Source organism: Musca vetustissima, unplaced genomic scaffold, assembly GCF_032173495.1.
Source record: "Musca vetustissima isolate MV318-11 ecotype Yass unplaced genomic scaffold, APGP_CSIRO_Mvet_v1 utg25376, whole genome shotgun sequence".
Classification (NCBI taxonomy): Eukaryota; Metazoa; Arthropoda; class Insecta; order Diptera; family Muscidae; genus Musca; species Musca vetustissima.
In genome coordinates this window covers 88,104-112,891 of record NW_026877506.1, presented here as the reverse complement: position 1 = coordinate 112,891, position 24,788 = coordinate 88,104, and the positions used below count along the sequence as shown (strand labels likewise).

At 35.8% G+C, this 24,788-nt stretch overlaps 1 protein-coding gene across 1 annotated transcript; it reads left to right on the top strand.

Moving 5' to 3' along the window:
- The first annotated feature begins 8,002 nt into the window (after positions 1 to 8,002).
- Positions 8,003 to 23,354, top strand: LOC133322092 (heat shock 70 kDa protein cognate 4-like). Its single transcript, XM_061531159.1, has 2 exons — positions 8,003 to 8,210; positions 21,622 to 23,354. The coding sequence occupies exons 1-2, from the start codon at positions 8,003 to 8,005 to the stop codon at positions 23,352 to 23,354; spliced, it is 1,941 nt and encodes a 646-aa protein (XP_061387143.1).
- Positions 23,355 to 24,788: the final 1,434 nt, after the last annotated feature.

The following is a 24,788-nucleotide window of genomic DNA, read 5'->3' as shown; positions in this document are numbered from 1 at the left end:
TAAGTGTTTTTACTATCTCGGCCGCTTTCGTGATTGTAAGGATTTCTGTTTAAAAAAAGCTACAAAGATTGTTAAGTTTTTATGAATTGTATAACGCCTGCACCAGTGCCTTTCCCCATCTTTAACCCGTCTGTGAAAAATTACAGACCTGGGAGAGGTAAGGAGCCACTAGTCCAAGATTCCATACTATGAAACTCTACTTTGATGTCATTAAAGTCTCTATGAGAGGGAACATAGTCTCTAATGAGAGTATTTCTCCTCAAGAAATCATGACCCGCGTTATGTTGAGGATACTAGCGTGACCATAGTTCAACGATTTCTATGCATCCGTTTCTCGGGGCCTTAGGGCAAATTTGGCCGCTTGGAATTTAATCAGAATGATCAGTGGTTGAAGAATCAGGATCGCATTCAAGTCTGCCTGTGGTATACATCTTAGCGCTTCGGTAGTCAGGATTGAAGCCGATCGCTGTACTGAATTTAATTTTGTCATATGACTGCCATACAAGGCAGCCATATGTAAGAATGAAAAGAACGACCATCACATATACTCTGGCTAGTATGATCTCTGGTCTTAGTCAACAGCTCTTTCCTATGTAGTTCTTGCAAGAGTAGAGTGCTATCAGTCCTTTCTTAGAGCGTTCCTCAACATTCCTATTCTACGTTAATTTGCGGTCAAGGATTGTAGCAATGTATTTTGCATCTTCAGAAAGGGATAGGGTCACTCCTTCCATAGATGGCAAGCGGAAACTAGGAATCTTACGTTTCCGAGTGAAGAGCACCAAAACCCTTGGCGTGTGTGTGTGCCCAAAGGGCGACCTCCATAATATCTGAAATTGTCATTAGAATTTTCCCACCATCGCCATACATAAAATTCATAATGCAATAATAGGTGTGTCTGGTTACTTTTCCAGTAGCATTTATTCAGTAAGTTCTAGTTCAGAGAGTAAGCCTTTCTTACTCTCTTTTGCGATAATATTGGAAAAAGTAAACAGACAACATTTAGTAAGATTTAGCAAATAAACAGCTGATTCAAGAAAACATTTGATTTACGCCAAAATAAACAACAAAGGACGAACACAATTATTTGTATTGCATTTAATATTAAAAATAAAATGAATAATAAAAGAAAAATTGATCTGGTATGTTCCCCGGGAACATTTAAGCTCCCTGCATCAATACATTGCCCTCTATCTGGAACTTGCCTAAAAATATATAAGGAATTTAATTTAATGAAACTTTGCATTACTTACGAATTTTCTTCCATTTTCTGTAATCAACTTCAAATTGAACTTTGCAAATTAAAAATAATGTTTTAAATAATTTTTGTGTTTGGTCAGAAAACAGCTGATCAGAAAATGGCTGAGTTGCAAAATCTTACTGAATAAAATTCTTTCAGTAAACTCCAGCAACTTTGTTGTTGTTCAACTGCAAACTGCTCTCTCACTTGACTCTCTTATACTGGATTTTTGTGTAAACAGACAATATTTAGTAACAATTGTTACAAAATATCGAGTTTTTGTCTCGACCTTCTGTCAAATTTTTCACATGGTTGACAACATTGCACATCGAATGCAAGCAGAAAATACGCACTTGGACAGTTAATAAATAGGTAGTCCATTTATCGCAGCTGAAGACTCGATTAACTGTCAAAGTGTGTGATTTCTATTTGAATTCGATGTACAATATGGTCAACCATGAGAAATATTTATAGATAAAATTTGACAGGTGGTCGAATAAAAAAATAGATGATTTTGTTTTGATACATCACCTTTTTATTCGATAATGTACATACATAATGGAATGGACAATAAAACTTGTTTTATGTAAATATTCCTTTGCTCATTCCAATTGATAATTTTACAATTGTAGAGGTGACTACGTCACACAAACAATCGAAATCAGCTGTCATATCGTTTGTAAACACACAGAGTATAAAAATAAAACTAATTATAATGGCAAACATTTATCAATGTTATTATACCCTTCACCACACTGTGGTAGAGGGTATTATGTCTTTGTGCATATGTTTGTAACAGGCAAAAGGAAACGAGATAGACACATGGTTCCTTTTGAGAATATGCATAGAATCACTTTCTGAGTCGATTTATGCATGTCCGTCCATCCGTCCGTCCGTCTGTAGATGTTAAATTGTAAACAAAGTACAGGTCGCATTTATGATCCGATTTGGATGAAATTTGGCACAAGTCACTTATTTGGCCCAAGGACGAACCCTATTGAAATTGGGAAAAATCGGTTCAGATTTAGATATAGCTCCCATATATATTTTCGTCCGATTTAAGGTGATTGGGGCACCAAAGTCTCTGTATATCTTTCGATTTGGACGAAATTTGGCACCGAGTACTGAATTAGGTCCAGAATGATTAGTGTCAAGTTTCGAGAAAATCGGTTCAGATTTAGATATAGCTCCCATATATAGTTTCGTCCGATTTAAGGTAAATGGTGCACCAAAGTCCCTACATATCATTCGATTTGCATGAAATTTGGCACAGAGTATAGAATTAGGTGCAGAATGATGTGTGTCAAGTTTCGAGAAAATCGGTTCAGATTTAGATATAGCTCCCATATATAGTTTCGTCCGATTTAAAGTTAAAGTCCCTATATATCCTTGGATTTGCATGAAATTTGGCATAGGGTACTGAATTGGGTCCAGAATGAAGTGTGCTACGTTTCGTGAAAATCGGTCCAGATTTAGATATAGCTCCCATATATACTTTCGTCCGATTTAAGGTAAATCGGTCTCCAAAGTCCCTATATATATTTCGATTTGCACGAAATTTGGCATAAGGTACTGATATGAGTCCGGAATGATGTGTGCTACGTCCAGATCGGTCCAGATTTAGATATAGCTCCCGTATAAAGCTTCGTCCGATTTAAGGTAAATGGGGCACCAAAGTCCTTATATATCTTTCGATTTGCACGTAATTTGGCATAAAGTACTGAGTTAGGTCAAGAATGATGTGTGCCAAGTTTCGAGAAAATCGGGTCAGATTTATATATAGCTCCCATATATATTTTCCTCCGATTTAAGGTAAATGGGTCTCCAAAGTCCCTATATATCTTTGGATTTGCACAAAATTTAACACAGCGTACGGAATAAGGTCCAGAACGATGTGTGTTAACTTTTGTGTAAATCGGTTCAGATTTAGATATAGCACCCATATATATTTTCGTCCGATAGATAAATGGTTCGAGAAAATCGGGTCAGATTTATATATAGCTCCCATATATATTTTCCTCCGATTTAAGGTAAATGGGTCTCCAAAGTCCCTATATATCTTTGGATTTGCACAAAATTTAACACAGCGTACGGAATAAGGTCCAGAACGATGTGTGTTAACTTTTGTGTAAATCGGTTCAGATTTAGATATAGCACCCATATATATTTTCGTCCGATAGATAAATGGTTCGAGAAAATCGGGTCAGATTTATATATAGCTCCCATATATATTTTCCTCCGATTTAAGGTAAATGGGTCTCCAAAGTCCCTATATATCTTTGGATTTGCACAAAATTTAACACAGCGTACGGAATAAGGTCCAGAACGATGTGTGTTAACTTTTGTGTAAATCGGTTCAGATTTAGATATAGCACCCATATATATTTTCGTCCGATAGATAAATGGTTCACCAAAGACCCAAAGTTAGGCCGATTGACAATAATTTGGCACAACGTATTGAATATAATATAACCTAGCTTGAAGCAACCCTGTATCTGACCAAGTGAAAAATTTAGTATATGTTGCAGAATAGCATGTTTATGGATCCAATTTCATTTTACAGGTCCTTCAAAAACTCGACGTCTGTTAGGATTCATCTGTTGAATATGCCCAGAGTGGTGAAGGGTATCATATAGTCGGCCCCGTCCGAATTTACTACTTTCCTTACTGGTTAACATTGAGCATATATTTTTGAAACTGAAAGTTCACAAGTGCTGAACAAATGTCACGTACACTGGTTGACCGATTAGGAATACTTGTCTACAGGATATCTGTTGAATAAATAAAATACAGTTGTAAACACACAAAATGACAGACTGACTTTTTAGGTTATCAAGTCAAATGTGTGTGTATGTAAACAAACATCAGCTGACAATTTAAAATATTCTCAGTCTTAAAGCGGATTTAAATATAAAATTTAATCATGATTAAAGGCCATGGTACAATTATAAAAGGTAACAGTAAATCCCAGCTGATTTGATTCCAACGTTGTACTAGTGTCAATATGAATTTGACAAATTATGTTTTTAAAAATCACCCAACAGGGAAATTGGGAACGCATACAATTTAAAATTGTTCTTTATTAAATGTGCTCCTGTATTCAATTTACTCAATCTGCCTGCTGGTAAAGTTTGAGGAAGCAAATCTTTCTTCAAGGAATAACTCGCTATTCCCAGCAATTCTCAATTATAGGAAAGGTGTGGAATAGATAGAAATATAAATTTGATAGATTTTTATTCATGTTTTTCAATTTTTATTTTGAGGATTCGAAAATATTTCATTTTCAAAATAAAAATAATTTGATGATAATTTGTTTGTTTATTTACATTTTTCTGTCAAATGAGTTGACACTAGTAGAACTTACAACAACAAAATTCCATGTGGTTGTTGTATCGTTTTTTGTACAACAACACTTGCTGTTACCTTCTATTATTATACCATGATTAAAGGCTTAATCAGGGTTAATTTTCTTAATCTGAATTCACCATGTTTTATCATACAAATTTAAATTATCGTGCGGCAGGGTTTATTTTAAATCATGATACTAATGAGATGCAACGCAGTTTTTTGTACGAACAAACACAACTCTCTCACAATGTACTAAAATTTGCAACTGTTTTCACGGTTGCCAAATAAAAAAAATGAAAGATCAAAGAAAAATAAAAATTATTTATAGAATTTTTGCATTGCAAAAACATTTCCATTGTTGTAATTCTTATTTTCATTTTCAAATTGCAAACAAATATTTTTTGGCGCAAGTTAATAATTTTGTATGTATTCTAACAAACATCAGCTGATCGACATTTAGATCATGATTCAAGGTATGTGTAAAAAATTAGGGGGTAGTTCGGGATTTCATTAATCGAGTCGATTTGAAATGGTATATATAAATGTTTTACGTAAATTGTTATGACAAGGATTTATGGTGTGTTTAGACTATGCCTTTTAAATCGACGTACTAAAACCGAGCCGTTTAGGCTAGTATTAAAATCACTATAATTCAAACAGCTGATATTTGTTTACGTATACATACACATTTCTATTTTCACGTAGCTGCCCATTATTTTCCCAATTCTAATAGGAATTAATGTTGCAGCAAAGGTGCGATCTAATACAACACGGAAACTCGGCGTCGAAAAGCTGCAAACACAACAGGTAACCAAGAAACCCATGGTACGATCAGGAGTGTCGTAATGCTACTGATGTGAAAAACGCAGCGTATAGGGCAACCCTGCCGACAGTAGCAACTCGTAACGTGATGGAGAATTATCGGGAAAAAAGGAGAGAGGAGAAATGTGTTTTCAGAAAAAAAAGAAAGAACAAGAAAAACGTGAGCGTGAGCAAATCGAGATGTACAGGAGTCAGAATGAAATACGAGTAAAACACCAAACCGAAGGCTTTGGTGCAGGTACATCCTCCTGTAGAGATGAAGAAGGAAACCTGGTGACAGATACAGACAGCGTGTTGAGGATCTGGAAGGAACATTTCGAAAAGCTTCTAGTATCAAATAGTGGCGATGAAGAAGATACTCCAGAACCAATAAGATATGATGGTATAGAGTGTATACCACCTAGCCAAGATGAGGTCATAAAAGCAATTAATCGGCTCAAGAACAACAAAGCAGCAGGAGCCGATGGGTTACCAGCCGAACTATTCAAGACTGGTGGCCACATGCTGGTCAGGAGCATGCACCAGCTAATTAGCACAATTTGGCCAGATGAATGCATGCCCAATGATTGGAACCTCAGCATCCAATGTCCCGTGCACAAAAAAGGAGACAAGACGATATGTGCCAACTATAGAGGAATAAGTCTTCTTCCCATCGCATATAAAGTGCTAACCAGTGTGCTGTGTGAACGATTGAAGCCAATGGTCAATTTTTGGACCATACCAATGCGGTTTCAGACCTGGCAAATCCACCATTGACCAGATTTTCACTCTGCGCCAAATCCTAGAAAAGACCCACGAAAAACACATCGACACATACCACATAATTGTCGACTATAAAGCCGCATTCGACAGCCCCATCCGTTCAGAGGTGTTTAAAGCCATGTCTACGTTCGGCATTATTGCATAATTAATACGGCTATGCAGGATAACTTTAAGTGGCACAAGGTCAGCAGTTAAAGTAGGAAAGGACCTATCGGAGCCCTTCAATACCGAAAGAGGATTCAGACAAGGTGACAGTTTGTCGTGTGATCTTTTTAACATCCTACTGGAAAAGGTCATACGAGACGCAAAGGTGAACAGAAATGGCACTCTGTACACCAAACAACACCATTTACTCGCCTACGCCGACGACATCGATATAATGGGTCGAACATTGCGAGCGGTAACAGCCACCTTTGAACAAATTGAAAAGGAGTCTGCCAAAGTGGGTCTGGTAGTAAACGGCGATAAGATCAAGCTGATGGTATCAACGCGCAAGACGTCCAGTAGACTCGGACCAACTGTGGAACTTGAGTGCTACAGCTTCGAGGTAGTTAAAGACTTTATATGTCTTGGTACCGCCATAAATAAAACGAATGAAATCAGTTTTGAAATTCGGAGAAGGATTGTGATGGCCAACAGATTCTACTATGGCCTAAGTAAGCAGTTTAGAAACATGGCCGCTGATACTACCCGTGCTATCATATATATATATATATCCACTCGATCCACTGGATTTGTGAACAGGATTAAGGTGACGTATACGCAAAGGAATTTACATTTGAGATCGAGTGGATTTAGTAGTCTAAACATATCCTAAATCACCTTTATGGTGGAGGGTATGAATATGTATTTGTCTATTTAGAAAAAAAAATCGAATTGTATTTTAGTGTAATAAAATAAATGTACTTCCGCTTCTGCAAATAAATTAACAAAATTTTATTACAATTCATATTTATTTAAAAATCTAACAGCATAGGCAATTCTTCAGAGAATTCTCTTGTCTTGCAACGAAAGTGAATTTGCAACAAATGCAAATTGCAACGAAGAGATCGACAAAACCTGAGAGAGGGGGAATGGATTCGAATCGAAAAAAGAAAGTGCATTTACTGAACACCAGAACCGTGGAGATCAACAAACGACATTTAGCAGCGATCGTGGACGGAACATAAACGGGAAACCAAACAGCAAGCAAATCGTGGCAAATTTTGCAGTGAATACGTTTGTGGCCAACAACTAAAAATAAAAAATAAATATAAAAACGAAATCGAAAATAAGGAATAAAAATAATCTAGAAAATTCAAATTTAAAAAAAACAACTTTAAAAATTTTCCATCTAACGAAAATAAGGACTTTTCCTCAAAGGATCTACAGTTTTTGTCTACTTTTTTGTTATCTAACATTTTGCCAATAACCTCTGACGCTGTGGAGCTGCAAAAGGATAAAGCGCTTGAATTCCTGCGCGTTTTAGCCTTTGTCCTTTTATTTTTGATAATATCGCTATATCTGTATCGTTTTACATTTTAAAACGCAACCAACAAAAAACATCGAGGGGTTCCTAATAGAACCCATTTTCGATTTTCTTGCTGAAAAGAAAAAGGAACAAAGGTACATCTATGTTTGAGTGCCATGTTCAAGGCCATTATGTAATGTCAAGAATAGAAAACAACAAAAAAACTAATTAATCATTATGAAAAAATTTTGTTTCTTTTCTTTCTCGTAATTTTGTTGAACGTCACCGATGTTGTTGTTGTCTGTGGACTCGGACGTGTTACACGTGTTTATGGCTGCTGTTATTGAACATCGTAAAGGTTTCATTGTTGATTTGCCTGAAAAATGGCGGCTAAAGTTCCGGCCGTTGGCATCGACTTGGGTACGACCTATTCATGTGTTGGCGTCTTTCAACATGGCAAAGTTGAAATCATTGCCAATGATCAAGGCAATCGTGTTACCCCATCATATGTGGCATTCACCGATACGGAACGTTTAATCGGCGATGCTGCCAAAAATCAGGTGGCTATGAATCCAAATAATACCATTTTTGGTAAGTAAGAAGGAGTGTGGGCTGAAAATGCAGCTTGCAGATAAGTGTTAATTGTGTTTGAAAGCCATAATGTAAACGCACAAATTTCACAAATTAACCTACTTAATGTAAATGCGTTAACGGATTATTATTTTGCATGCAAGTTATCAAACCGAGTAAATTAATGGCTTATCGAGTTAATCACCCAATTATGATATGTAATGAATTAGACGTATAAAATGGATAATTGACAATCTAAATGGCGTGTTTTATTAAAATAAATTGAATATAAATATGTCTTTAAAGCGCGTTTAGATAACTTCAGAATTATTTTTATAAATACAGTAGGTTATATTTAACGTATATGATTAGGCGCGTTTAGACTATAGTTTTAAACGCGATAATGTGCATTACCTCGATTTAAATGCTAAATTGAGATGCATTTTCCTCGACTTAAACCGCATATACATTAACCTATTCATGATGGTTTATTTGGCATATATGCAATGGAATTGATAGTTTAAACCCATACTCTATCAATTATTTTCAATGAAAACAAGCTTAGCGTAAATTTCAAAGGAAGTTTTTTCATTAAGATCTTGAAAACTGACTGTTGTCAAAAGTAAAATTTAGAAAAAAATTGGAAACATATGACTGCATAAGACTATCTTGTATAATTGTGCCATATCTTTGGGTTAACGACATCCAGTACAATGTAAACGTACAATTACCATATAAAATCAAAAAAATGCATTATCTCGATTTGATTGCAATCCAAGAGTGCGTATAGACTTATAAACATCACTTGATTTCAAATGTCAATTCCATAGCGTATGCGTGCCAAATCCAGTGGATTATATTTGACGTATACGCTATGGAACTGTCATCTGAGATCGAGTGAATTTTGTAAATCTAAACGCGGTACAATGCCAAATAAACATAATTTGTTTATGTCTCGACCATCTGTCAATTTTTTCCATATAATATTTCACATGGTTGGCAACACTGCTAATCGAATTCAAGTAGAAATTACCCACTTTGACAGTTAATCAAGACATCAGCTGTGCTAAATGGACTACCTATTCAATGTGCCATGAATGTAACCCTGGTTTTGCACCAAAAATGCATCACTTCTCCTACAAGAGTATACCAAAATGACAACCCTTAAAAATTAAAAAAAAAACAATATGCATAACAAGAATATGACATCTGACAGTAAATATTACTATAATATAAAACAGCAAATTTTTATATGTATTCTTAACCGAATGAAGATAAGAATTATGAATGAAATGTAACAGTATAAGTAACCAAATAACAGCTGATGGTTTATTACTAAAATATTGCAGATTTAGAGTATTTTTAAACGCGAGGAACTAAATCCTGATTGGTTAGACAAGTAAAATTATATGGAGCTGTCAGTCAGCTGATATTTGTTAATGTAGCTGGTCAATATTTTCATAATTCGAATGGGAATTTCTTCTACATCAATTGAAACATGTATATAAATAAGTGTTGTTTTAAAATAAATTTATTTTGATGCTCCTGTTTTTTGTCAGACAACTCTTCTCAATTTGAATGTATTTTAAAGTAAACAAAAGGCATACATTTGACACTTTTAGGGGAAGTGATACATTTTTGATCTTACATTTAAGCGATATTTTTTATTATCAATAAATTTGTGTCTAAAGGACTTGAAAATCCGTTCATCAACAAAAATATATAGGATGCAAAATCCGTATTCGTACCCCTATAATAAACATGACAAATCATTAATAATTCGCGATATCTTATGTAAAAATTATAACGAATACCGTTTATAACGAACTTTCTTTATAGCGAACATATTTGCTGGGCCAAAGTCTTAAGACATATTTATACAAATCTTTGCTCTTATAGCGAATTCTTTTATAACGAACTATGTATTCGGTCCCATCTTTCATTTATTTTAATTCGGTTATAACGAACTTAATATAAATATATAGAAAACACTTAACGATGACAAACCGGCTTAAAAATTAATTTATAGATAACGCTGGCAACCTTCGCATTATTCGCACTAAAGACGCATCCAACCTTCTGTAATTGGCGCACAACAGGCTTAAGGGCTAAGCAGAATGCTCGCGTTGAGCCATCCGTCGCGTTATATGTTATCGAAAATACAACAACCACAAGGAAGCGATAAAAAACGCATATAGTTTCCTTGTGGTTGTTGTATTTTCGATAACATATAACGCGACGGACGGCTCAACGCGAGCATTCTGCTTAGCCCTTTAGTGTTTGGGACGGTAATTGGTAATTGGCCTACGGTAATTTGTAATTGGCTTAGTGTTTGGAACGGTAATTTGGAAGTGGTGTTATAACTCAAACAGTGCATCAGAAATTTGGATATAAAAGTCGGCATGCTGTCAGAAAACCTTATATTAGCGGCATTATTAAGCAAAAACAGAACATCAAACGAATAAAGGGGGAAACACATAAGAGGACTTCAGAATTGGCATCCTTTTTCGCCGGCGTGAAACCCAAACGAAAGAGATAGCGGCTAGCGGCACAAAATGTCAATTATTTGTTTTAATTTTCTGGCAGAATATTATACGTTGTGCAGATCAAATTTGATTGTGTTTTAGTAATCAGGAGATTCCGTATTATTCAAAATGTCGTATTTTTTAATTTTCCTTCCTTTCTACCGTCGCTGACTCTAGACTCTCTGGTTATATTTAGAGTCTTATTGTAAAAGAATAAAGAAGAATAGCGCTCAAATTCAGATTTGGCACCCATATTCCTTAATAAATTGACATTTCATACAAATCCAACTTAAGAGGCTCGGCCGGAATCCTCGGATGTGTTTCTCACTTAATGTCTATACTTCTGAAAAAGTGTTGTTTTTATGGATGAGTCCAAACTCAATAGGAAACTTTTGGATGGATGCGTACAAATTTGGCGAGACAACAACAAGCTAATCTCGTTATAATCTCATTCCCACATTCAAGCATGATGGCGGCTCAGCGAAGGTATGGATGTGTTTTTCTGCAGAAGGAATATATAAACATTTTCAAGCTAAACATGGAATAAAGTTCAGTGATGATGGGGATCTCGCTGGCCTTCGTCTTCGTCTTCGTCTTCCCAAACTTACTACGTAAGATTCCAGAACCTTTGGATCCTGTCCTAAATACCTCAAAACATCACCCAAGGCTCAGATAATAATCCTTTTAGGAATGTGTGCTTAATTTTGAAGAAAACGTTGAAACATTAAAACACCAGAAACGCGAAGGACCTGAAAATGGCTTTAACAAGTGAAAAAGCATTAAGTTCAGCCGTGCCGAACATTGAATACCCTCCACCATATATGCACTGACAGTTATGCGGTGTACACACTATCATTTTTGAATGGCACTCTTGCCCAAATTTTGCTTGTTTGATAGTGTGGCCTTACATGTCCGTCATTCACAAGGCAACCACAAAAATATTTATGGTTGTTGGACAGTCAGAAATCGATAAAAAAGTTGACAGTCAAAAATGATAATGTGTACACCGCTTTACTAGACATAAAAGTTTCAACCCCACGTAGCTTAAAACTCCGATATAATCAAAAATGGGTAACATTTTTAGGTAGGGGTTATTAAACATAAATTAACATGTGTCTAAAATCCTCAGAATACAGAGGGCAAAATATATGAGTACTACCATAAAAAGTTGGCCGATGTTGATATATTTTAGTAAAGAGATTTCATAGCAAATATGAATCCCAAATATCAAATTGCAACCATTTCGTTTGAAAAACGTGTCCAAACTTCCCAAATGAGGGTATCTTTATATCGGGTCTATTTCACAAAAAGTGAACCGGTATTGATAATGTGGAGATTTATTACCCATTAAAAACACAAAGTACCAAATTACAGCGAATTCAGTTGCAAGATGCGCTCAGAAACCACAAAACGCGGAACTTTTGCGGGTATCTTTATATGGCGGTACCCGAAAAAAATACATAGATGGGGGAAATTTGCGAGTACCGTTATATGGGGACTATAGATCGATATAGCCCATCTTCGAAATTAACCTGGATATAGTGATTACAACAGAGCGGGTGTGTCAGGCGGATGTGTCTAATTTTAGAATTTTACTCCGATAAGGAATATTTATACTTTTACATAGAGGGAAGTTGAAAATGGCTTCCGAGACAGGCGGGGTCTTAAACTGTGTTAATCACAATTGAAATTGTTTAATAATTGTCTGTGTACTTATAGCAATACCCTCGACTACAGTCCTAAAGCCGTCCACATCTGTACGAGATTTTGGCTCGCTATTGCTGGATGATGAGGGGTCGTTGTTTGTCGACTTGCTTATATTTGTTATTCCGTTTGCAACACCCTCAAATATTCGTCGGGGATTCCATAGGATACATATAAATAATCAGAATAAAATTCCATGTAGATTTAGCCATGTTCGTCTACTGCAATCACATTTGGATCGCAATATTTAAGATAAACCTTTAATTTGTTTGACCTACATTGCTACGACTTTGAGAATTGATGTATATCGCTCCACGTTTTGATATACCCTCCTTATAACTATGCTTCTCATTATTGGGTATTTTCGTCACGTTTTCCAACTTTGTCTGTAGTTCGGTATTTTAGTTATCCTTGCAGCAATTTTTGTTTACATTGGAGTCTCAATACTTCCGAGATTTTGTTGCAAATTTTAATCTTCTATTTTATAATAACAATATTTTTGTAATATATTTTCCTCAAATACCTTATTTACAATGTTCTTCTAATGATCTTGGTTGTTTGCTTTTGTCGTTTCCTCTTGTGTCTATAGATTATGAATGTCCGCCTGTTTGTCCTCAATCAATTCAAGCATAGATACTAAATATAATTTCTCGATAGTTGATGCGGGTGCAACCGCACCAACCTTTCAAAAAGGCAACCATCATTATGATGTCCATTGCCATCGCTGTCATTATCAGCGCCCGCCACATAAACAGAAAAAGGAAAAAACGCCAACAAATGATTGAATGTCTCTCATATATATATGCGAATGTCCCCGAAATATATTTCAAGTAACAAAGTACGAAAAATATTGAAATGGGTTAAGACAATTTTCAAAAATATATAGGGTTTCTATAGATTAGACACTCTTTTCAAATGAATTGGTTCTAAATTGATTTTTTGGCTTCTTAATGGGTAGAAAATTTGTCCACCACAATCAGGTGCTACCTCCATATAACGATACTCCCAATTTTCAGCGTAACATTCATGGAAATTACATTTGTATTCTGTTGGGCGCCATTTATAATGCATTGATTTTTTTTGTAAATTTTTTTAGATAGAGATCTGAAATTTTGCTCATACATTGCCAGTAGGATGTTTGGTATTGCAAATGGGATATATCGGTCAACGTTTTTGTGTAGCCCCCATATAACGGTACTTAAAAATATAGGATATTTTGATGATTTTTGTCATGTTTTTCAAGAGAATAGGCAAAATAATTAGGTATTTTGGATTCACTTTGGTTATCAGATCTGCCTACGAAAAAATATTAATTTTTTTTAATGTCTCAGGGTTGCCACCCATTTAACATTACCCTTCAATATTCGGTATTTTGATGGTTTTGGGCACATGTTTCTACCTAATTGGCTGTAATTTGTTATTTTATGTTTTGGTATGGTCCTCCAAAATGATCAATATTGAACACGCTTTTCAACCGAATGGGCTCTAATTTTCTCATGATCAATATTGGTTCAATTTTTAGGGAATCTCCCATGCAATGCTACATCTCAAATTTCGATATTTTGGGGCAGATTGGGTACTGTTATTTTTTATTTATGATTCTCATTTTCGTTGGGCGCCATTTTCAGTGCATTGAGTTTTTGTCCATTTTTAATATCTTAAATAGACATTTCATTTTTATTACATTGGGCGCCAATGAATAGTTGACCATTAACTATTTCCCTTCTGAAAAAAAATCGACCCCATCTAATATACACCCCACATGCATTCTAACATGCTACTATTGTGTTGTACGTTTTAACCACGTCATTAATAGCCAATGTTTATGACCAGCAGCAGTTGGTTGGTTTGCCAAAAAATTATTTTTGATTGTGGCTAAAACACATTTGAATAGCGAAAATGGCATCGCCTGCATTAGTCGAACAAATTGAAAATAAAATTAAACAGATATAGACACACGATCACAGACTCACACACACACACAATTTTTTTAAAAATTTGCAATAATCAAAAAGTTTTGATTTCACAGTTCGTTGATGATTATCATTTTGTCTTATTTTTTGTTTCTTCTTGCATGTGTGCCTTTAAACGCATTTCATTCATGCCTTGATGTATCAAAAATATTTTGGGAATGTTTCACCGTCTGCCGAGCAATCCGTCTTCACACAATTCATAGGCGATTTTCATTGTCACTACTTTGTGGGTATTTATAAATAGCTGTCAGTCATGTATCAATATTTACTTTTGAAGAGGAGAAGAATTTCTCGTATGTGATATATGTTTGCAAAAATTTGGCGAGGAACTGACCTTGCTAAAATTTCTGATTAGATTTTTGTAGTATAAGATCATTAGGTTCTAGAAATTAAATACATAACGTTAGCCCTATCGTATTAATCCAATATCATTCTATCATAGAACCCCCACTCTTCAACTATAGTATTGCCCATCCCCGTCTCTTTTATTGTTTTTGTTATTTTTTTTTTGTAATAATGTTGTTGTTGTGTACAGCAAAAAAGTACTAATTCACTAAATTTGTTTGTCTTTCTTTTCTTTTGGTTGTTGTTTAATTTCAGTTTTTTAAACAAGTTGTTCTGCTATCGCTCTGCATCTGTAGTAATGTTGTTGTTTTATTGCCATGCCCGTTTTCAATGTCCTCCTCCACCTCTGCCTGCAATGCTCTAAAAGTCTTCCATGTGTAATTAATTTAACGTTTGGCTGTAATCCTAAAATAGATGTAATTTTAAAATAAAATGTACTATTTATAAAAAATAAATTTAAATTATTTTTAAAGGGGTTGAATGGACGTTAATCAATTTCTATTAAAATTATTGATCGGCTCAAAAAGTGGTAAGACTTGTCAAATTTGTGAAGAGGGCATTGGGGGAAAATCGATTAATAGAAGAATGTTGCAGAATCCGAACATAGGAACTTAGTTTTGCAGAAAATTAGCTTGAAAACAATATTTTATACGATTTTTAAATATAAACAAGTGAAAAAGCGTTAAGTTCGGCCGGGCCGAACTTTGGATACCCTCCACCATAGATATACTGACAGGTACAAGAAATGAAAATATAGGGAGCATACCATAAAGTGGACCTATACCTACATTTCTAAAAAGGGATTATGTAAACCATAACAAAAAATGCATTAATTTTTAATGGATAAATATATACTATGGCTAATCGAAATATTGGTTCTACACCCCATGTTTCTTTGGACTAAATCCGTTACAAAAAATGTAGTTTTCATCCAAACTTTGTCCATCTTATTATTTCTTCCAATCTTAGTTCAAATTCAAAATTTTTATCTCGATATCCTCCGCAGGTGAAATGATTGCATCAGAGTCTTGGAACCAAACTCAAAACGCGGAACAAATCAGATAACCATTTGAATATAAACAAGTGAAAAAGCGTTAAGTTCGGCCGGGCCGAACTTTGGATACCCTCCACCATAGATATACGGGCAGGTACTAGAAATGAAAATATAGGGAACATGTCAAAAAGTGGACCTATACCGACATTTCTAAAAACGGATTATGTAAACCATAATGTAAACAACAATACGAATTTCAGAAAATTTTAATGGATAATTATACCTCCAGCCTTACAGCTAATGACGGTGTATACACTTTAACACAATGAAAATGTGCCTCATCGAAATATTGGTTCTAGACCCCATGTTTCTTTGGACCAAATCCGTTTCAGTAAAGTTGGTTTTCATTCAAACCTCGCACATCTTATTATTTTTTCCAAACTTAGTTCAAATTCGAAGATGGGGAATATCGGTCCACTTCTTCTGGTACCTCCACACAGGGGCTAGGTCTAAATGCGGCTATAGTTCATTATCGAACCTTACGTTCTAATTTTTTATCTCGCTATCCTCCGCAGGTGAAATGATTACAACAGAGCCTTAGAACCAAAATTCAAACGCGTAACAAATCAGATAACTATTTTCATATAAAAAAGGGGGTTATATGGGGACTACCCCAAAAAGGGGGCGAATATTAATAATTTTTGGTAGGGAGATTTGTTACCATATTCGACTACAAAATACCAAATTGCAGCAAATTCGGTTGATAAACGCGTTCAAGAACCCCAAAATACCGAAAATTGGGGGTATCCTTATATGGGGGCTATCCGTAAAAATGGATCTATATTCATAATTTTTTGTGGGGAGATTTGGTACCTATTAAGAACTCAAAATACTAAATTACAGCTAATTCGGTGGAAAAATACGACCAAAACCCCCAAAATACTGAAAATTAGGAGGTACCGTTATATGGGGACTACCAGAAAAAGTGAACCTATATCCATAATTTTTTGTGGAGAAATTTATTACCCAATAGGAACCCAATATAGCAAATTTCAGCGAATTCCGTTGAAAAACGCGGTCAAGAACCCCAAAATACCGAAAATTGAGGGGTACCGTTATATGGGGGGTACCAGAAAAAATTGACCTATATTTATAATTTTTAGTAGGTTTATTTGGTACCCATAGGGTCGGAAATGAGTATTTCGATGCGTTACAAACGGAAAAACAAAACTAATATACCCTCCATACTATGGTGGAGGGTATAAAAATCCGTTCGATAACAAATTTTTCTTAAGGCAATTAGCTCGGTAATAACATTTTCCAATAGAAAATTTGTTCGATAACAACTAATTTTCTATTGGAAAAAATAATTTTTAAATATAACACGTTGTCAATAACAAGGTTTTCTACAGATAACTTTATCGACAACAAGTTTTTATATGGAAACGTTTATCGATAAGAAGTTTGTTTGCAGAACTTTTTTTTATACCCTCCACCACTAAATTACAGCTAATTCGGTGGAAAAATACGATCAAAACCCCCAAAATACTGAAAATTAGGAGGTACCGTTATATGGGGACTACCAGAAAAAGTGAACCTATATCCATAATTTTTTGTGGAGAAATTTATTACCCAATAGGAACCCAATATAGCAAATTTCAGCGAATTCCGTTGAAAAACGCGGTCAAGAACCCCAAAATACCGAAAATTGAGGGGTACCGTTATATGGGGGGTACCAGAAAAAATTGACCTATATTTATAATTTTTAGTAGGTTTATTTGGTACCCATAGGGTCGGAAATGAGTATTTCGATGCGTTACAAACGGAAAAACAAAACTAATATACCCTCCATACTATGGTGGAGGGTATAAAAATCCGTTCGATAACAAATTTTTCTTAAGGCAATTAGCTCGGTAATAACATTTTCCAATAGAAAATTTGTTCGATAACAACTAATTTTCTATTGGAAAAAATAATTTTTAAATATAACACGTTGTCAATAACAAGGTTTTCTACAGATAACTTTATCGACAACAAGTTTTTATATGGAAACGTTTATCGATAAGAAGTTTGTTTGCAGAACTTTTTTTTATACCCTCCACCATAGTATGGAGGGTATATTAGTTTTGTTTTTCCGTTTGTAACGCATCGAAATACTCATTTCCGACCCTATAAAGTATATATATTCTTGATCAGCGTAAAATTCTAAGACTATTTATGCATGTCCGTCTGTCTGTTGTAATCACTCTAGCGTCTAAACGAATTGAGATAGAGCGCCAAAATTTTGCATAGAGTCGTCTTTTGTCTGCAGGCAGGTCAAGTTCGAAGATGGGCTATATCGGTCCACGTTTAGGCATAGCTCCCATATAAGGATACCCCCCAATTTTCGGTATTTTGAGGTTCTTGAGCGTGTTTTTCAACCGAATTCGCTGAAATTTGGTACTTTGAGTTCTTATTGGGTAGCAAATATCCCCACTAAAAATTATAAATATAGGTCCATTTTTTCGGACAGCCCCCATGTAAGGGTAACCCCAAAATTTCGGTATTTTGAGGTTCTTTAGCGTGTTTCTTGAGCGTGGTACTTTGAGTTCTTATTGGGTACCAAATAAACCTACTAAAAATTATAAATATAGGTCAATTTTTTCTGGTACCCCCCATATAACGGTACCCCTCAATTTTCGGTATTTTGGGGTTCTTGACCGCGTTTTTCAACGGAATTCGCTGAAATTTGCTATATTGGGTTCCTATTGGGTAATAAATTTCTCCACAAAAAATTATGGATATAGGTTCACTTTTTCTGGTAGTCCCCATATAACGGTACCTCCTAATTTTCAGTATTTTGGGGGTTTTGATCGTATTTTTCCACCGAATTAGCTGTAATTTAGTATTTTGAGTTCTTAATAGGTACCAAATCTCCCCACAAAAAATTATGAATATAGATCCATTTTTACGGATAGCCCCCATATAAGGATACCCCCAATTTTCGGTATTTTGGGGTTCTTGAACGCGTTTATCAACCGAATTTGCTGCAATTTGGTATTTTGTAGTCGTATATGGTAACAAATCTCCCTACCAAAAATTATTAATATTCGCCCCCTTTTTGGGGTAGTCCCCATATAACCCCCTTTTTTATATTAAAATAGTTATCTGATTTGTTACGCGTTTGAATTTTGGTTCTAAGGCTCTGTTGTAATCATTTCACCTGCGGAGGATAGCGAGATAAAAAATTAGAACGTAAGGTTCGATAATGAACTATAGCCGCATTTAGACCTAGCCCCTGTGTGGAGGTACCAGAAGAAGTGGACCGATATTCCCCATCTTCGAATTTGAACTAAGTTTGGAAAAATAATAAGATGTGCGAGGTTTGAATGAAAACCAACTTTACTGAAACGGATTTGGTCCAAAGAAACATGGGGTCTAGAACCAATATTTCGATGAGGCACATTTTCATTGTGTTAAAGTGTATACACCGTCATTAGCTGTAAGGCTGGAGGTATAATTATCCATTAAAATTTTCTGAAATTCGTATTGTTGTTTACATTATGGTTTACATAATCCGTTTTTAGAAATGTCGGTATAGGTCCACTTTTTGACATGTTCCCTATATTTTCATTTCTAGTACCTGCCCGTATATCTATGGTGGAGGGTATCCAAAGTTCGGCCCGGCCGAACTTAACGCTTTTTCACTTGTTATAACTGGGTTTTCAGTAGCAAAGCTTTTCAATAATAAGATTATTTAATGGAAATATTTCCGATAACAAGATTTTCTAATGAAAATATTTTCGATAAATTGGGTTTTGATAACAAATCCGTTTTGATAATAATACCAATACCGATAGAAAATTAGTTGGATAACAAGGATATTTAATAGAAAATATGTTCGATAACAAGGGGTTCCCCTGAGAGCATTTTCGATAACAAGTTTTTTTTTTTTAAAAGGTGGTCGACAAATGTGTTTTTTATACAAAATGTTTCTATATTAAATATTATCCATACTAATTGATGGATAACAAATTAGTTTAAGAGGACCCCCCCATTCTCGGGGTCAACATTTTTGTTGATATAATTCGAATCTACACTAATTAAAGAATGTCCCTACAAAATTTCAAGTGCAAATCTCAAGAACTCTTGAAGATATATCCGATTTATTGTGTCAGCACCAAGTGACGGCTAAAGGGCTTCTCAAACTTTAAACGAGTTTTTCTCTAAACATTTTTTTGCGAATGGCGGGCACGATAACTCAAAAACTTATAATCCAATCGGTTCCAAATTTTGCAACGTTTCTCTGGGAGTGTATATCTATCGTATGAACTAGGATAAAGCCAATCGGTGAAGATCTTCCTTATTTTTTAACTTGGTTTTTGGTAAAAAATCGACGATTTTCCAAAAATATTTTATCAAAGGTCCACCATTTTGTTAATTTTAGAGCGAAGTCAATAATCCTAGTTCATACGAGAGCCAGACATGTACTCTTTCTAACGCCGTTGGAATTTTCGGATTCCGATGTTCCAGTGAGGAGTTATCATGCCCGCCATCAAAAATAAGGACTTGTCTTTAATTACAAAAACAACAACAAAACAATAACAAAAAAAAAATGTACATTATTTTTCTTCTCTTTTAAATCTTCAATTATGTATGTGCAAAGTTACAAACCTTAACAAGCATTGGTATTGATTTACCAGCCCATTGAAAATCTTCAAAAATTAAAATCGAGAATGGGTGGGGTTCCCTTAATAACAGCAACTTGTATAGAAAATTTATTCGATAACAAGGTTTTCCATAGATAACTTTTTCGATTTTATCGATGACAAAATAGTTCAATAACAATAATTTCTATAGAAAATCTATTCTACAGCAAGGTTTTCTATAGCCAACAATGTGTGTCATCGAAAATATGAGAGGCAACTTCTTCGATAATAATATTAGAACTAGAAAGCTTATTCGATAACAATAAACATTTTTTTAGAAAAACTGGCGATAACAAGTTTTTTTCGGTACCAAATATATTCATTAACATTTCTTATGGACAAATTTTTTGATTACAACTGAACAATATATCGATAATAATTTTTTACATATAAGAAATATTCGAATAGCTCTATAAAAATAAATATTTTCCACAGAAGCATTTTTTAACGTTCGATAAATAAGATATTTAAGTAAATTGTGTTCGATATCCAGTTTTTCTGAAAGAAACTGTTCGATAGCAATGTCTTCCAAGGAAAACAAGTTCGATAACTATGTTTTCTAACGAAAACTTCTTCGATAGCAATGTTTCTTACCGATAGATTTTTAGATAGTAATGTTTTATGTACCGATAACAACTATAAATTTTTATATATGATTTTTGGATAAAAAGATATTTTATGGTTAATTTTTCGATAAAATATTTGATCGATTTTCAATCGATAAAAAGATACACTAGAAAACCTTTTCGATAACAAAGTGTTCTATAGAAAAATATTACGACAACAAAGATTTTTACGGAAACATTTTTCGATAACAAGTTTTTATAAAGAACTCTTTTACGATAACAACATAAATATTGACCGATAAAAAGGTTTTCTGTAGAAAAATATTTCGATAACAAGAAATTCTATTGAATGCATCCGTGATATAAATATTTTTCGATAACTATATTGGTCGATAACAATGGTTTCTATAGAAAACTTTTTCTATAAAAAAACTTGTTCGATAACATAATACTTCGATATGTTTATCTACAAATGTCTTGTTCGTTTTCTATATAGACACATATCGATTGCAGAGTTTTTATTACAAAACTTTATCGATAACCAGATTTTCCATAGAATTTTCGGTTCAAAAATGTTGCCGATAACAGTTTTTCCTTCCCGAAAATCATTAATCCTCTTTATTTCCCCTCTTTCCAGATGCCAAACGTCTGATTGGACGCAAATTCGATGACATCACCGTGCAGAGTGACATGAAGCACTGGCCCTTCGAAGTGGTCAGCGATGGTGGAAAGCCAAAAATCCGTGTCGAGTACAAGGGAGAAAAGAAATGTTTCTTCCCCGAAGAGGTGTCCTCTATGGTCTTGACAAAAATGAAAGAAACTGCCGAGGCGTATATGGGTCGTACTGTAAGCGATGCGGTCATCACTGTACCGGCGTATTTTAACGATTCGCAGAGGCAGGCCACCAAAGATGCTGGGGCAATTGCTGGCTTGAATGTACTGCGTATTATTAATGAACCCACAGCCGCTGCCATTGCCTATGGTTTGGATAAGAAGGGTACCTCGGAAAGAAATGTTTTGATTTTCGATCTGGGTGGTGGTACCTTCGATGTTTCCATTCTCACCATTGAAGATGGTATTTTTGAGGTTAAGTCCACGGCCGGAGATACCCATTTAGGTGGTGAAGATTTCGATAATCGTATGGTTAACCACTTCGTTCAGGAATTTCAGAGGAAACATAAGAAAGACCTGTCGACGAATAAGAGGGCTTTGAGGCGTTTGCGTACAGCCTGTGAGCGGGCCAAACGTACCTTGTCTGCTTCGACTCAGGCCAGCATTGAAATTGATTCCCTTATGGATGGTATTGATTTTTACACGTCCATTACCAGAGCCCGCTTCGAGGAGTTGAATGGTGATTTATTCCGTGGTACTATGGAGCCGGTGGCCAAGGCCTTGCGTGATGCAAAAATGGATAAGGGTCAGATACATGATATTGTTTTGGTTGGTGGTTCCACTAGGATTCCGAAGGTGCAAAAGCTTTTGCAGGACTTTTTCAATGGCAAAGATTTGAATAAGTCCATTAACCCGGATGAGGCTGTGGCCTATGGTGCTGCGGTGCAAGCTGCTATTCTGCATGGTGATAAATCGGAGGCTGTGCAGGATTTATTGTTGTTGGATGTAACCCCCTTGTCATTGGGTATTGAGACTGCAGGAGGGGTTATGACTGTCCTGATTAAACGTAACACCACCATACCCACCAAGCAGACTCAGGTTTTTACCACCTATTCGGATAATCAGCCGGGTGTGTTGATTCAGGTCTTCGAAGGTGAACGGGCAATGACCAAGGATAACAATATCTTGGGTAAATTTGAGTTAAGTGGCATACCCCCTGCGCCCCGTGGTGTACCACAAATTGAGGTCACTTTCGATATCGATGCCAATGGTATTCTGAATGTCACCGCCATAGAGAAGTCCACAAATAAAGAAAATAAAATCACCATTACCAATGATAAGGGCCGCTTGAGTAAGGAGGATATTGAACGCATGGTAAATGATGCCGAGGCATATCGCCATGAAGATGAGAAACAAAGGGAGAGAGTGAATGCGAAGAATGCTCTCGAATCATATTGTTTCCAAATGAAAGCCACATTGGACGATGACAATATCCGTTCTAAGGTTTCAGATTCCGATCGCCAAATGATAATGCAAAAATGTAATGAAACCATTTCCTGGTTGGATGGAAATCAAACGGCCGAGAAGGATGAATATGAGTATAAGCAGAAGGAGCTGGAGAAGATTTGTAATCCGATTATTACGCGCCTCTATCAGGGTGGTGCTGCACCACCACCAAATGCTGGTGGTATGCCAGGAGGAGCAGGTGGTCCGGCGCCAGGTGGTTCGACTGGACCAACTATTGAGGAGGTTGATTAAAATGCGAAGAGGCTGTTCTCTTGATGGCGTTGTAGATCTTGGCGGAACTAATGTCGTTTGTGGAGATTTTTATTTGGGTTTAATAAAAATTTTTGTTTGTTGAATTGCAAGTAAAAAAATTTAAGTTTTTTTATTTTTAAATTCGAACATATCGAAATTTTTCATAAAGAATGGTGGACTTTAATTCGATCGGGAATTTTTTGCTGGGGGCTATGACATAACAGTTGGCTCGCTTTTATATATCTTTTGAGCTGGATCATCCTCATCCATTTGCACAACATGACCTAGCCACCGTAGTCGCTTCAGCTCGATACGCCTGACTATGTCGATATCTGAGAATAGATGGTACAACTCATGGTTCATTGGACGGCGATATTTATTGTCGACGTAGATCCGCAAATAGATATTTCGGATAATTTTTCTCTCAGAGCTGCCTCCTCTGCTTGCGCAGGTACCCATGCTTCAGATCCATACAACAGCACGGGTTGTATCAGCGTGGGAGGTGGCCTTCTTTCTAAACTGCTAACTTAGACCATAGTAGCATATGTTGGCCAACACTATTCTCCTTTGAATTTCAAAACTGATGTCATTACCTTTTTTTAATATCTATGGCGGTACCAAGGTATATAAAATCTGTGACTACCTCGAAGTTGTCGTTCTCAAGTTCCACAGTTGGTCCGAATATACTGGAAGTTTTGCGCGTTGATACCATCAGCTTTGTCTTTTCGCCGTTTACTGCCAGTCTCCTTTGGCAGACTCGTTGTCAATTTGTTCAAAGGTGGCTGTTACCGCTCTCAATGTTCGACGCATTATGTCGATGTCATCGGCGTAGGCGAGTAACATGTGTTGTTTGGTGTACAGAGTGCCATTTCTGTTCACTTTTGCCAATCGTATGGCCTTTTCCAGCAGGATATTAAAAAGGTCACACGACAAACTGTTACTTTGTCTGAATCCTCGTTCGGTATTGAAGGGTTCTGAAAGGTTCTTTCCGACTTTAGTGGCTGACCTTGCGCCAGTTGAAGTTATTCTGCATAGCCGTAGTAATTTTTCAGTAATGCCAAAGGCAGACACGGCTTTCAACGCCTCTGAACGGTTTTGTAGTCGACGAATAGGTGGAATATTTCGATGTGTTTTTCGTGGCTCTTTTCCAAGATTTAGCGCAGAGTGAAAATCTGGTAAATGGTGGATTTGCAGGCCTGAAGCCGCATTGCTATGATCCAATAATGTCATTGACCATTGGCTTTAGTAGTTCATACAGTACGCTGGATAGCACTTTATATGCGATGGGATGGAAATTTATTCCTCTATAGTTAGGCACATATCGTCTTGTCGTCTTTTTTGTGAACGGGACATTGGATGTTGAGGTTCCAATCATTGGGCATGCTTTCCTCTATCCAAATTGTATAAATCAGTTGGCGTATGCTCCTTATCAGC